Source organism: Rhincodon typus, chromosome 2 (assembly GCF_021869965.1).
Source record: "Rhincodon typus isolate 14 chromosome 2, sRhiTyp1.1, whole genome shotgun sequence".
Taxonomy (NCBI): Eukaryota; Metazoa; Chordata; class Chondrichthyes; order Orectolobiformes; family Rhincodontidae; genus Rhincodon; species Rhincodon typus.
Genome location: NC_063333.1, coordinates 82,813,952 through 82,826,002, shown reverse-complemented (window position 1 = coordinate 82,826,002; position 12,051 = coordinate 82,813,952). Strand labels below are relative to the sequence as shown.

The following is a 12,051-nucleotide window of genomic DNA, read 5'->3' as shown; positions in this document are numbered from 1 at the left end:
ACAGAGTGACACTGCCCATCCTGTCTTAGCTATATCTTTGAAAGAGATATATAATTTGTGTTGCTAACTATTCCTAACACCTTTTCACTGACCTCCCATCCAAAAAAAGTAATATTTCCCTTATAACCTTATAAAAACAATTCAATTTTTTAAAAAAAATCTTCTACTAAATTGCCTTTAGCTATTTCTGCTCTATATAGGAAAAGTCTCCAGTAGTTTTATCTTCTTATTAACAATTGCTTCCCAACTCAATTATAATTGTAGTGATTTCATCCTGCCCTCTTTCTACACCAGGAAACAAACCTATACACAATGTTATCTCTAATCTAATCACTGCCTTGTACAAAATTTAATTATGTTGCTCCAATTCTAAAACACTTATCATTGTTCTTGTTAGAGCTTTGTCTACCTGCATTTCCAGAAAAAATACTGGTAAATATTTGAGATTGTAGATCTCAGATCCTTCATATCCTTTAACATTGCATTTCCAGTCCTTAGTTTGGTCCCAGGTATACTATTTCCACATTTCTCAGTATTAATTTTTACCTGCCTTTTTTCTGCTTAAAGAACAAAAACGGAAAGAACTGCGGTTGCTGTAAATCAGGAAGAAAAACAAAGTTGCTGGAAAAGCTCAGCAGGTCTGGCAGCATCTGTGAAGAAAAAAAGAGTTAAAGTTTCGGATCCGGTGACCCTTCCTCAGAACTGATTTTATTTTTCTCTGCTGCTCTTAACAGTTCTTAATGCAGTATTCTTCAGGTTCGTAACAATGCATAATGGTGTATATTTGTTTAATTAATTAAATGGTTGCATAATTCCAGGCGACCGGGTGTACTCTTAAGACAGCGGTTGCGCAGTAACTGCAATTTAATTAGAAAGTGGACCTGGTTTGTTTCCGTGTGATGCAGCATCATAGCACAAAACAACAAATAAGATGACGAACAATCACAACAAATGACTGGCGCTTCGTTCGTTCGTTCCAGTTGGAGGAGGCGAATGAAATTCTCTTCAGGCCATCACCTGGACACTGTCCCCATCTGGAAAATCCAAATATCTATTTACTGATCTCCCGCTGACAGACTAGATATTTATTTGAATAAAATCTCTTGGTTAAAACAAATGTACCGTTCTGGTACGCGTGTCAAAGGTTGCATTTACCTATTACAGGAATGTCACCCATCAAAACGTTAAAGAACTTCACCATATTGCCCACTAAATTGATAATTTAATTATGGACATGCTTCGCTACAGAAATAGTAAATCTTCTACATTTCAGATTGAGGGATAAGTGCTGTACGTGATCAAGTCGAGACGATGACCGGAATTCCAGCATTAATGCAATATTAATTTAATGTTGCATATCCGACCAGCGCTTGATGTTACTGCAGCTGTAACAATATATTAAACTGCAAGGGATGATACTTTGCAGGCCACGCATAGCACAAACCTAGAATATGTATGTTAGCAGCACTGCCTTGACCAAGCACTGGTAAGAAAGCGCGCAAGCACACATACGTTAACCCTTCCAGTCCCTTCAAGGCCAGTGAAGTGGTTTCATGGCTATTAGAGCTATCTCTTTGGCTAAATTTTTGGAAGGTAGCGGTATTTGAAGTCTGACATCTGGTACTGACAAATAAAGAAATGTTTGCCATAAATCATTCTGCAGCAATCCAAATGGAACGAGCGTCCCGAGAGCCTTTCCATACAGAAGAGTAAAAAAAGGAACTGAGCGATCAAAGGCTGTGTATCTGAGCCATAAACCCAGTGTCCTGATTACACCCGGGTCAGTTTGATCGGAGAACAAAATCGGTGCTTTAAAACCCGACAGATCGGCTAAGGATAACCTCCACAGATTGAACAAAAAAAACATTTCTTTTCAATTTTGATCGTTGGGACATTGTAGCGAATTGCACGGTAACTGGATGAGCAAAAGCTAAGTAAATATAACACCTTGCTGATGATTGCATTTCTCACGTACGGGCAGATTGCGCTGTTACATATCTTACAGAGTACACTAAACCAAGCAAAAATATATTTTACCGTAATGCGTATATCACGGTTAAACAAAAAGACCTACCCCAGTTTTATTAGAACATTGACTCAGAGATGAATCGTATAAAGTCCATCTGCCTTTCAAATTCACTGATGAGAGTGGGAACGATCAAGAAATTTAGCTCATTAGAGCTCATTAAGCTTTTTACAGCATCCGCAGTTCTTTTGGTTTTTATTAAGAAATTTAGCTCATTGCGGCAGACTACAGTATACACTGTGGCGGCTGGGGATAACGGACAGCAACGTGAAAGAAATGGAGCGCTCACGTCGATTCCAGGTAAGTCTGGCCTTTCGTGGTGCGCGAATTCAAATCTTGAATACTGTAACATTTTGCAAAAATAGATAGAGAAGAACATAACGCCATTTAAACAGGCTTTAGGCACGCCTCCTTTTGGAGAAGACTTGGAGCAGACAGAGGAAGGGCGCCATGCAAGCCAACCTGACTTCCTCTCATTTTTCCAGAATCATCACAAACAGCACGGGCTGTTTTCTTCAAGGCGCTGGCTATTCTATCCGTTTATAGAATAAGCTCAAGATCCGGAAGCATTCTACTGTACCTTTGCTTTCTGAATGAAGATAGGGAAGATTGTCAATCATGATATTGAGCAAAAGGCGATCCAATAATATAGCAAATTGGAATGCAAACAGTTTCAAAGTTTACCATAACACAGTCACGTGTGTTTTACTGTGGAGAATTGAAGTGTCACGGTGATTTGGGAAACCCATTGATCAGAACCAATTCTTTTCCCACCGTTCCCCTTCCCCCGACATTCGTTGGTTTCGGCCAGTGACACCGAGTAATGTGAGCGTTTATTGTACCTGACCACTGCAAGCAGAAATGATCACATTTAAATTATGTTATAAAAAAAAAGTTCCAGCCAGAGAGTTGTCTTTCTAGGCAAACGTCACTGCGTTTTAGTTTTGTTGAGACACAAACTGATTTGGTTTAATTTCTGCTTGAAATCCTTCTGGAGCAAATACATTAAAGTGGTTCTCAACGTTTCAATACACTGTCATATTTTGCACTTAAGAAAGGCAGCACTTCTTACACCCTCAGAAAGAAAACCAAACCTTGTATCGTCAGGAAGACATGCTTAATATCGCGTGATCATAATTTGTCAGATAACTTTAGTTATTTAAATAAACTGCGAATGGGGAGGGAGCATTCCCCGGGGAACTATTGGCCGATTTCCCTACCTTAATATCAGAGCAAGTGGGTGTTCAATACGGAATGATGGAGCCCGCTTGGCTGCTAAGGAGATTAGCTCAGAAATATCCTTAATCTAAGAGAGTATTTCTTTCCATCTACTTTGTGGGACAAGCCAGATTTATGTCGAATAGTTTGACTACGCTAGGCCTTCTGTATACTTCTCATGTTTGTATTTTACATCAGAGCATAAAGACTGTAAAACTGTCAATCAAATAGTCCCAGTGGTTTCACATACCAACACAAAGAATAACGCCTTCCTAAATAAACACAAGATGGATATACCGTATACTTTAAGTTGTGTCCATCCAGAACTGAGAACCGCTGCCTTTGCAGAGGGCACAGTGCCTATTTACTAAATAATATGCACTTTATCAAATATTCATATTGCCCCAACACTTAAAAAACTGTGAATTTTTAACTCGGGCAAGTTATAATTTATAAGAACGTTCCCATCTGGATCAGAAAACTGGACAGGTGACTCACTAAGCTGGTGACTTGGGACAATAAGAGAAATTGCGCAATAGCTACAGAGGCGGATAGAGATTTTGTTTTATCCTACAGCTATTCCTTGATATACTAATAAAGTAAAGCAAGTTGTCCTAACATTTGGAGGCTAAATGTTGCAATATCATCTTTACACCGAAACAGAGTTAGCACATCACAACATGCCGATAGTGTTAGGTTTGTGTTGTTTTTTGGTCATCCTAATGTATGCATCCTTGTCTCTGCAGATCTTCGTCAGAAGCTCCAACAAATTAGATATGACAGTAAATGAGGAGGGCGGGGGGTGGGCAATCGAAAACGCGCCTCAATCGCTTTTAAACAAACACAACAGAACAAACGAAACCATCGCCTATTAATGGAAATTCAGAACACACGGGAACACCTTCATTCAAACCTTACGATTAATAGAAGCTACTGTGGGGTGGTGGAGAGGGGGCGATTAATTCCAATAGAAGGAATACCATTCACACAGACTCCATTAAGAACAGTTTGTCTATCCTGACAACATGTACAGACAAATCAACAAGCCTGAATGAAATGATATTCATTTTGGATCGTTGTGGGTGACCTCTACAACATTTCACAAAAAAACTTATTTACCAGATAAACCAATACTTCTGTACGAATGATCATAATTCATTACTTTTATGTTCTACTTCTCAAAGTCTAGCAATGCACTGTTTTGGTGGGTTAAGTTTTATAAAACTCTGGCATATAACGAGAACTATGTAGGCAGTTGATATGAATCAGGAACGTTGTGTCTACTTTAATTGGAAAATCGAACCAAGCATCGTTACTCTCAAATATTACTTTTGACACGTGAATTAAACAAGGTTTTGGAATTGTGGCTTCTGTTCGCTACATTTATAAAGCGTACCGCTGTCTCTTTCAGAACATCCATGCATCTTGCGGCTGGTGCGGCTGTCAGTACTGGCATTCCTTCTTCATGATGTTCCCTCTCGTCTTATCATCCTCAAGCCCCATCAAACGGCAATCGATTAGTCTCAGCCTTCTGGCACCGAATCCGATACTTTTCCCAAGGATCAAACATTTCTAGCAATGAGTAAGGAGGAGAGAGAAAGAAAAAAAAGGAAAATATAATCTGCTCCCGCTAATGCCACGGGCACCCGATAAAATAAAAATCACATTTTCTCTCCCTGATTCTGACCAGTGATTTATCGTCCCATCTCAACCCATTTTGTGTGGAAGTGTGGAAGAGGCGTGGTGTTTGCAAACCCGCACATCTGGGCTCTGCTGCACATGACGGTTTTGCACCATCTATAACATCTGCTTAAAGTCGTTCAGGTAGATTGTGCTAGCGAACATATTGATTCAATAATAATCGCTCATTAACTTCCTCATTTGCTTTTACATTGTATCATTTAAGGCCCGAAATGTAGAGGCGGAAAACACAGATTTTCAACTTTACTTTTGAGGACAAGACAGCTCAAAATTAATGGTAAATCGTAACGGATTGTACACTTGCCATTTTTGTATATTTCGATAAACAAGGGGTTGGCAGATAAATCAAACTAAAAGGGTATGGAACCTAAAGAATGCCCGTTACATCAGGTTTATGCGAACATATTTGCTTGACTGCTCAAAGATGACTGGATCAAATAACTTTACATAAACACATTGTGTACAAAACATTTTCTAATCAACCCGTTCAGAGATGTCAGGACACACCACTGAAGTAGGTAGGACTTAAACCTGAAGGCTCCTGCCTCAGAGATAGGGATATTACCACTATCTTCAACACATGGTCTTCATTCAGTTAAAACAAACCTGAAGCAGGTGTGCATACAAACTGCAGCACCAGTCATCTCATTACTGCTGTTAAGCGATGTTTTTACCCTTTTTCAAAACTACCTCGAGTAAATATCCAGCTTAGTCTAAATCTTATTAGCATTAATACTCGTCCACTCAATGTTGTTTATGTTTCATAATATAAAACAATAAGTAGAAAACAAAGACAGATGAGTGTCTCTCATTAAATCACCAGCTCTTGTATAGAGCAGAATCGGAATTAAAAACACCTCCACCTTCTTACGCGGGAAATATTTGTAGGTGATTTTAATTCTTGGAGCAGATCCGTTCTCTGGTATTTCTGCTGCCGCTGACTGTATCTGGAAATACTGTGGATTCCTTAAAACTGGAATCCCCCACTTTCTCCAGAAAGGTGCATCTCTCTAATTTTAAAAGCCGCGCATAAAGACATCTATTGCGAGAGTTGAAAAACCCATGTGTCATTGGAAACTTGTTTATTTTTGCGTGCGTGTTTGTTGTGGGAGTGGGGGAGGGCTACGCTATAATAGCTAACATTCCTCTCCAGCGGCCCGCTGTGGTTTGCGTGCAGTTCTCAGGTAAAGAATGCTTTTTTTAATTCCATCTCCAGCACCACCAGCCCCTGGTCCTGCCCCACAGCCGCCACCCCTCACCTTCCCCACCCTGCTAAGCCTCTGCTCAAGTTGTTTATGAGACGGAATGGAAGAAGAAAAGTCTGACATCATTTTATTGGGACAAGCGTTCACTTCAGAGGATTCCTGGGCAGCACTTCAAGTGAAATCATGTGCCTTGGAAGAATCCGGTACTGTACAAGGTCAGAATATCTGCCAAAGCCAAGAGCTGACAGAACAACACACATCTCCAAACCTAGCCTTTAAGTAACACTGCAACTTACGGATCATAGCGTGATTTTCTTCATTCAGGGAGAAGGTTCACTCGCAGTAACATTTTGACAAAAGCTGGTTTTGGCTGCAGTTTGTTAAATAGCCCGCGGTGCTGTCACCCTTATTGATCACCACGAACAGCAGCTGTCTGTCAGCGCGGTTAGAACACTCAAGGGAAGCCTCAGCAATATCCTGGAAGATAATGCTGACCTGCGCCCAACAGCGTTCATCCACTCATGGCGTTACACAACTTGCTTAGAGTCCGACAGGCAGCTCTTCGGTTGGCTGTCTTAATCACTTTTGGCGCGGATGCAAGTTAACAAAAAAAACCAAACGAATGAAAATGTAACTGCCCTCTTTTTAAAAAAAGTACACTCACCATTATTTGTTCCGAGATTAAGCTATTTGGTGAATCATTGAAAATATTATAGCCATGGGTTCGCTCAGGGGAACGCAGGGCGGAGGAGTTACTCACTGAACAATAATATGGATTTCCCATTCTAACACTGCTCAGCTAGAGACTTATCAAAATACTGACTGGAACATTTACTCCACAATGCAAATTGCAACTCCCTCTGGATGTGTAGGCAAATTACATCACACGCGATTCTTCTTTTTAAAAAATTGCTCCAAAATTACATGCATCCATATTTTGAGGCAGGTTACCCTTTGGGATAATTAACTCATTTAGTACACAAGGTTGATTGGAATATTCATACAACCATAAACAAAAACTCTTCTTAAACCTCATAGGGCGCACGATCATTGTACTCCAAGCTAGTGGGACCCATAAACAATAGCAACTCTTAATTGAACACAACCCTTTTCGTTGGGCATCAAGGCGCACTCATTTCTATGGACATTTTTGCTTAAACATAGATTTGCCAGATTTTGTCCCCCTATATATTGTCGACACTTTATTACTTTTTAAAAAATCTATTGTCTTGATAAACCCCTCTCCTTCCTTGCCTCAACAGCCGACTTTGAAGAGGATCCGTCAGTGTTTCTTTTAAAAAAAAACACATCTGAGGAGGTGAAACCTCCGCGGAGGTCCAGTTCTGAGACTTTAAATGAAGGCTGCACAGGCCCAGAGATGGAATAGTCAATCCAGTGGTCTTTATCTGTGAGCCCAGTGTTTCCCCACCTTGTTCAATCCAGTGGAAAATAATGGCCAATGTTCCCGAGGTCAGTCGCTGCCTTTCCCTGGTTTTTCCATATTCAATATCATGTAATCATGTTCTAAGAAACGGTGAATCTCCTTCACTGTTTCAGAACAATTAGCCTTTGGTGCAGCGGAACAATTGATTCCTTTTTTTCTGAAGTGAACTTTATCACAATATATTTTCTACAAACACTTTCTTTTGCAGCCTGGATGGTTGGCAGAAATTCAGTGAGGCTTATATTTTGGACAGGTTTTTTTTGAAGCGGTTGAAATTCAGCCTTTGGGCCTACAAATGGGGGAGGGGTGAGGATTCAATGCAACTTGAAATGTGTGACGGAATGTAGGTCTCTGGACAGGTCTTTGATGTATGATGAAATGTCAGAGACAGACGAACAGCAATTGATGCCGAAGTCCATATAAAATCGAGCCGTGGAACTCACATTCCCAGGATCGACAGGAATGTGGGAATTACTGTATCCAACAATAACTCAAACGTACCATTTTAATCTCGACTTGATCCTAATTCATTGCTTTCTCTCTTTACATGCATGCATAGACGTTACCCTATAGATGCAATAATCAATACCAAACTATTTGAGCTTTGAACCGAAAAGAAAATTAGCTCATGTGCATTATCCGGGCAAACAGCAACGAACAAACATTAAAACGAAAGCCTTTTTAACTGACAAAAGTGCGCTAGATACTGAACTTTTTTGACATTTTAGTTAAAACACTCAAGCACCAGGTTGTAAGGGGATGAAATGCCTCTAGAACCAATCCATCAATAAGAAAGCAACGTGGGGCAACACCCTGTGTGGTAATACCTAGCGCAAGAATAACATTACAAAAAAACATTTCAGTTACACATTACCACAGGCACGCTCTTTATTGGAAAAAAAAATCGAGGGCTGTAAGAAAGTAGGAACAGAGTCTGCTCGCCTGTTCCAGGGACTTTCTGATCTACTGTGTGCGGGGTTTGTTATGTTACACCATTTGGAATAACTGTCCGCAAAGCCAAACGTCTACGTCTTTCTTCGTACATGAACACCTCGCCAAATGCGCGAACCGATAAGGTTAATTTAGAGGCATTTAAACGATATGTGTTCGGCTTAACACAGGCATCATGAAAGACAAATGTTTTAAACATGCTATTTTTATAAAACTGCAACACATAAACATCTCATCTCATTATCAGCGAAATAAATTTGGTGGAATTTTTATTCTGAGTTTGGAGAAAAAATTTGAAAAATGCACCCCTAATTGTACGACCCGTTATGAGCAGGTACAGAGAAGAACCTATATTGTGCTCGAATAAATCGACCACTTAGTTCCTCAGAATTCTGCAACTAATTCCCTTTCAAAGTTATTCTGTCACGTGCTTTGGGGATGTCTGGGTGTTTATGTTCCACAGCACAGCCACTATGTGAATATTAGTCTATGAAAGATAGCGTTAATTCAAAATGCCCTCCCCTGAATTCGCCATCTAATTTTCTATTCACAAATGGTAGGGCGCAAAATGCTGTTTTTTTGGGGTTTTTTTCTCAGCCAGTGATTATGTCCAAGCAAACAGGGCAGTATTGACATGAATCCAGATCTTTAAAGCAACATAACATTGCTGTGCATGTTTTTAATTATAGGCCTCTAAAAGGTCAATAATCACCCCGTGTTAGACGGTGTTCATCCACTCTCCCTCTTATTCTAGCTCACTCGTCTTTGTCTGTCAGTAGCGGTTCTGTTTGTCTTGTGTGCACCGTTTGTTTGCAAGATTCCACTCTCCCCCGGGGCCGTTATAACTTACTACAAACAACTATTCATCATCAAGTTTACCCCCTTAAGTAACAACCGAATTATACAGTAAAATAGCCGTTTGTATATATAACTTTGCCTTAAAGTTTAGATCATAGGTATTTATTGCAGAAAATATACAAAGATATTTACAAAACAATCACAAAAATATGAATGCATTTAGAGACCAGATCTTTATGCATTGAGACATGGCACATTAATAAATAAATAAATGATTTTCGAGGGGAAAGACTAACCAACTGGACTTTGCATAACAGTTTGGTCCATTTTCTAAAACTTATTGTCACTCTAGACCTGTTCGCCGTAGCAGTTTTTGGGAAAAAAAACAAAATAAAATAATTCAACTTTCCTGCGTCTTCAATAGCAGATATAGACATGATTGTTGAATGCATGCATAGTAAAGGGAGGAATGAGTTCCAACAACATTCATCGTCAGGATAAAATGATGCGAATGGCAAAATACACCTCAGATGTACAAACGATTGTATAGCCGCACGATTGAATGATTCCACGATCCATGGCTCGTTTTCTGTAAGTGCTTCCCACGCTCCTTCCACGAGATTTTTTTTTTGGGGGGGGTTAATAAACAAAAAAAAATTCTCTTATGATCCATCAGTGGCAAAGATCAACGTGTTTAAGTATCCAGACGTCAAACCCTGTTGTCTGTCCAGCCGTTGGCCCTTTGTGGCAAATCTTTTTCACCTAGGAAAACAGCAATGGATTACACTGGGATTAGCGAACCAAGGAGGACTGCTTTTGGCACCTCTATTTGTCAGGGTTTTGCGGAGTTGTGAGGGGGGTGTGGGGTTGGTGGGTGGTAAGTGTAAAATCTTACTTTCGATAAAGTGTTACATCCTGCAGTTGGGGATTTTTTTTTGCATGTTCTGTTTTAGCCCTTCTTACTGTGGAACTGATTCTTTCAGACTGTAGCGTTTCAGGCACTGGCTTGGAAAGTGGCCTAGAGACAGGACAGAAAGCGAAAGTTTTGTTGAAGCCTTACAGATCAAGGTGGTGCAGCAATGTGGGAGGAGAACTGAGGAAAATCCATTAATCGATGAGAATTGGAAACACAAGTAGCCAAGGCAGAAGGGAGAGAGAAAATAAGGAAAAGGACACTGGAAAACATGATCTGGAAACGTAAATGAATCAAATTTTAAAAAGTATAAGCCAGCAAGAATGGGAAACATTAATCGCCGTTGTGCCAACATAAATCTGCAGTCTATCATTGTGAAAATGGTGCACTCGAATTTAATATTCATTTGATTTGTAACTTTAGTAAAAATAAAGACGACCTGGGTGTACAAGCAGGGTGTATGAAGATCATTCACTGCCTCATTGAAGATGAGTTTGTTTTTTGTTTGTGGGAGGAGGGGGAAGGGGTAAAAACAATTCTTTTGTTTTTTTTAAATGTCAATTTGATGCTTACCTTTGTCCTCAGGGTAGCTGCTAGTGTGATGTGGACATGGACCAGGCTCCCTCCATCCTCCACACTGAGAAAGCGTAACTGAGTCTCTCGTGGGCCACATAACTGCAGCTCGACATTTTGTTGTCCAGCTCGTCACTTTGTAAGACCTGGTAAAGGAAATCGATGTACCTGGCCGCGAGCTTGAGGGTCTGGATTTTGCTCAGTTTGTCTGACGGGAGGGTCGGAATGATTTTGCGCAGGGCGGAGAAGGCTTCGTTGAGGGATTGCGTTCTCTGGCGTTCCCTTACATTGGCCATGACCCTCTGGGTTTGCAGTTCTTCGAAAGACTGGGGGCTACCGTCCCTCTTCTTGCCCCTTTTCACTGACGCAGGGCTGTCTGTTTCCTCTCCAGATTTCCTGCTCGGTCGCCTCTTTCTGACACTTTTTTTTAGTTGCCTGTCTCCTTCGTCCTCACTGTTGCTCAGGCTCTCTACTGGAGAGACTGGGGAGTTCTCTTCGTCCTGCATGACCGCTTCTAACATCGGTTTGAAGAAACGAAAGAATATTGGAATATCCAGCTGACGCCCGCAACGCGGTTACAGGATTCGACTTAAATGATGAATAATGAAAAGGAACTGAACTTATCCAAACGATGACTTCTAAGAGACGGCTCTGTGTTACAGGAAACTTTTCAAAGGGGTAATATAGCTCTGGGTGCCTGGACCTTTAGGGAGATCGATCTGATTGGCTAATATGAATTTTCATCACGAAATGAGGTGGAGCCTTGTTGCAAAGACCATCAGTTAACATATCTTCTGCAGCAAATACTTTAAACACGAGCTTCTAAAGCGGCTGCTGGCTCCATGTTTGCACATAGAATTTTTTTTTGAAAAAGGAAAACAACTCAGATTTGCAGATCAATGCAAACGAATGATTATGTGCTACAGTAGTTATCTCAGATCCTTCTCTGCTGCTTGATGTAGTCTTGAGAGGGTTGCGGTGGGCTCTTGGCATGATGTGCATTGTTGTAATGAACTGTACATCAATCAGATGAAAAAAAAATTCAGGGCGATATCTACTGCGATGTTGATTACTTCTAAGAACAGTATGCATTTAGGTCAAATCTAGCTCCAGACCTGTGAATATTCGTGAAAAACTGAATTTTGCAGATGAACCACTAAGTGCTCCACATCTAAAGACAATCTCGGACTTCTGCTGCGGAACTTTTATCTTTTCTATTTTC

General features: G+C 40.5%; 1 protein-coding gene across 1 annotated transcript; it reads right to left on the bottom strand.

Moving 5' to 3' along the window:
• Nucleotides 1–9,489: 9,489 nt before the first annotated feature.
• On the bottom strand, nucleotides 9,490–11,530 carry twist1b (twist family bHLH transcription factor 1b). Its single transcript, XM_020522341.2, has 2 exons — nucleotides 10,830–11,530; nucleotides 9,490–10,105 (listed from the first exon to the last, which is right to left on the bottom strand). Exon 1 carries the CDS (start codon nucleotides 11,348–11,350, stop codon nucleotides 10,850–10,852), a length of 501 nt encoding a protein of 166 aa, XP_020377930.1. The 5' UTR covers nucleotides 11,351–11,530; the 3' UTR covers nucleotides 9,490–10,105; nucleotides 10,830–10,849.
• Between the last annotated feature and the right edge of the window lie 521 nt (nucleotides 11,531–12,051).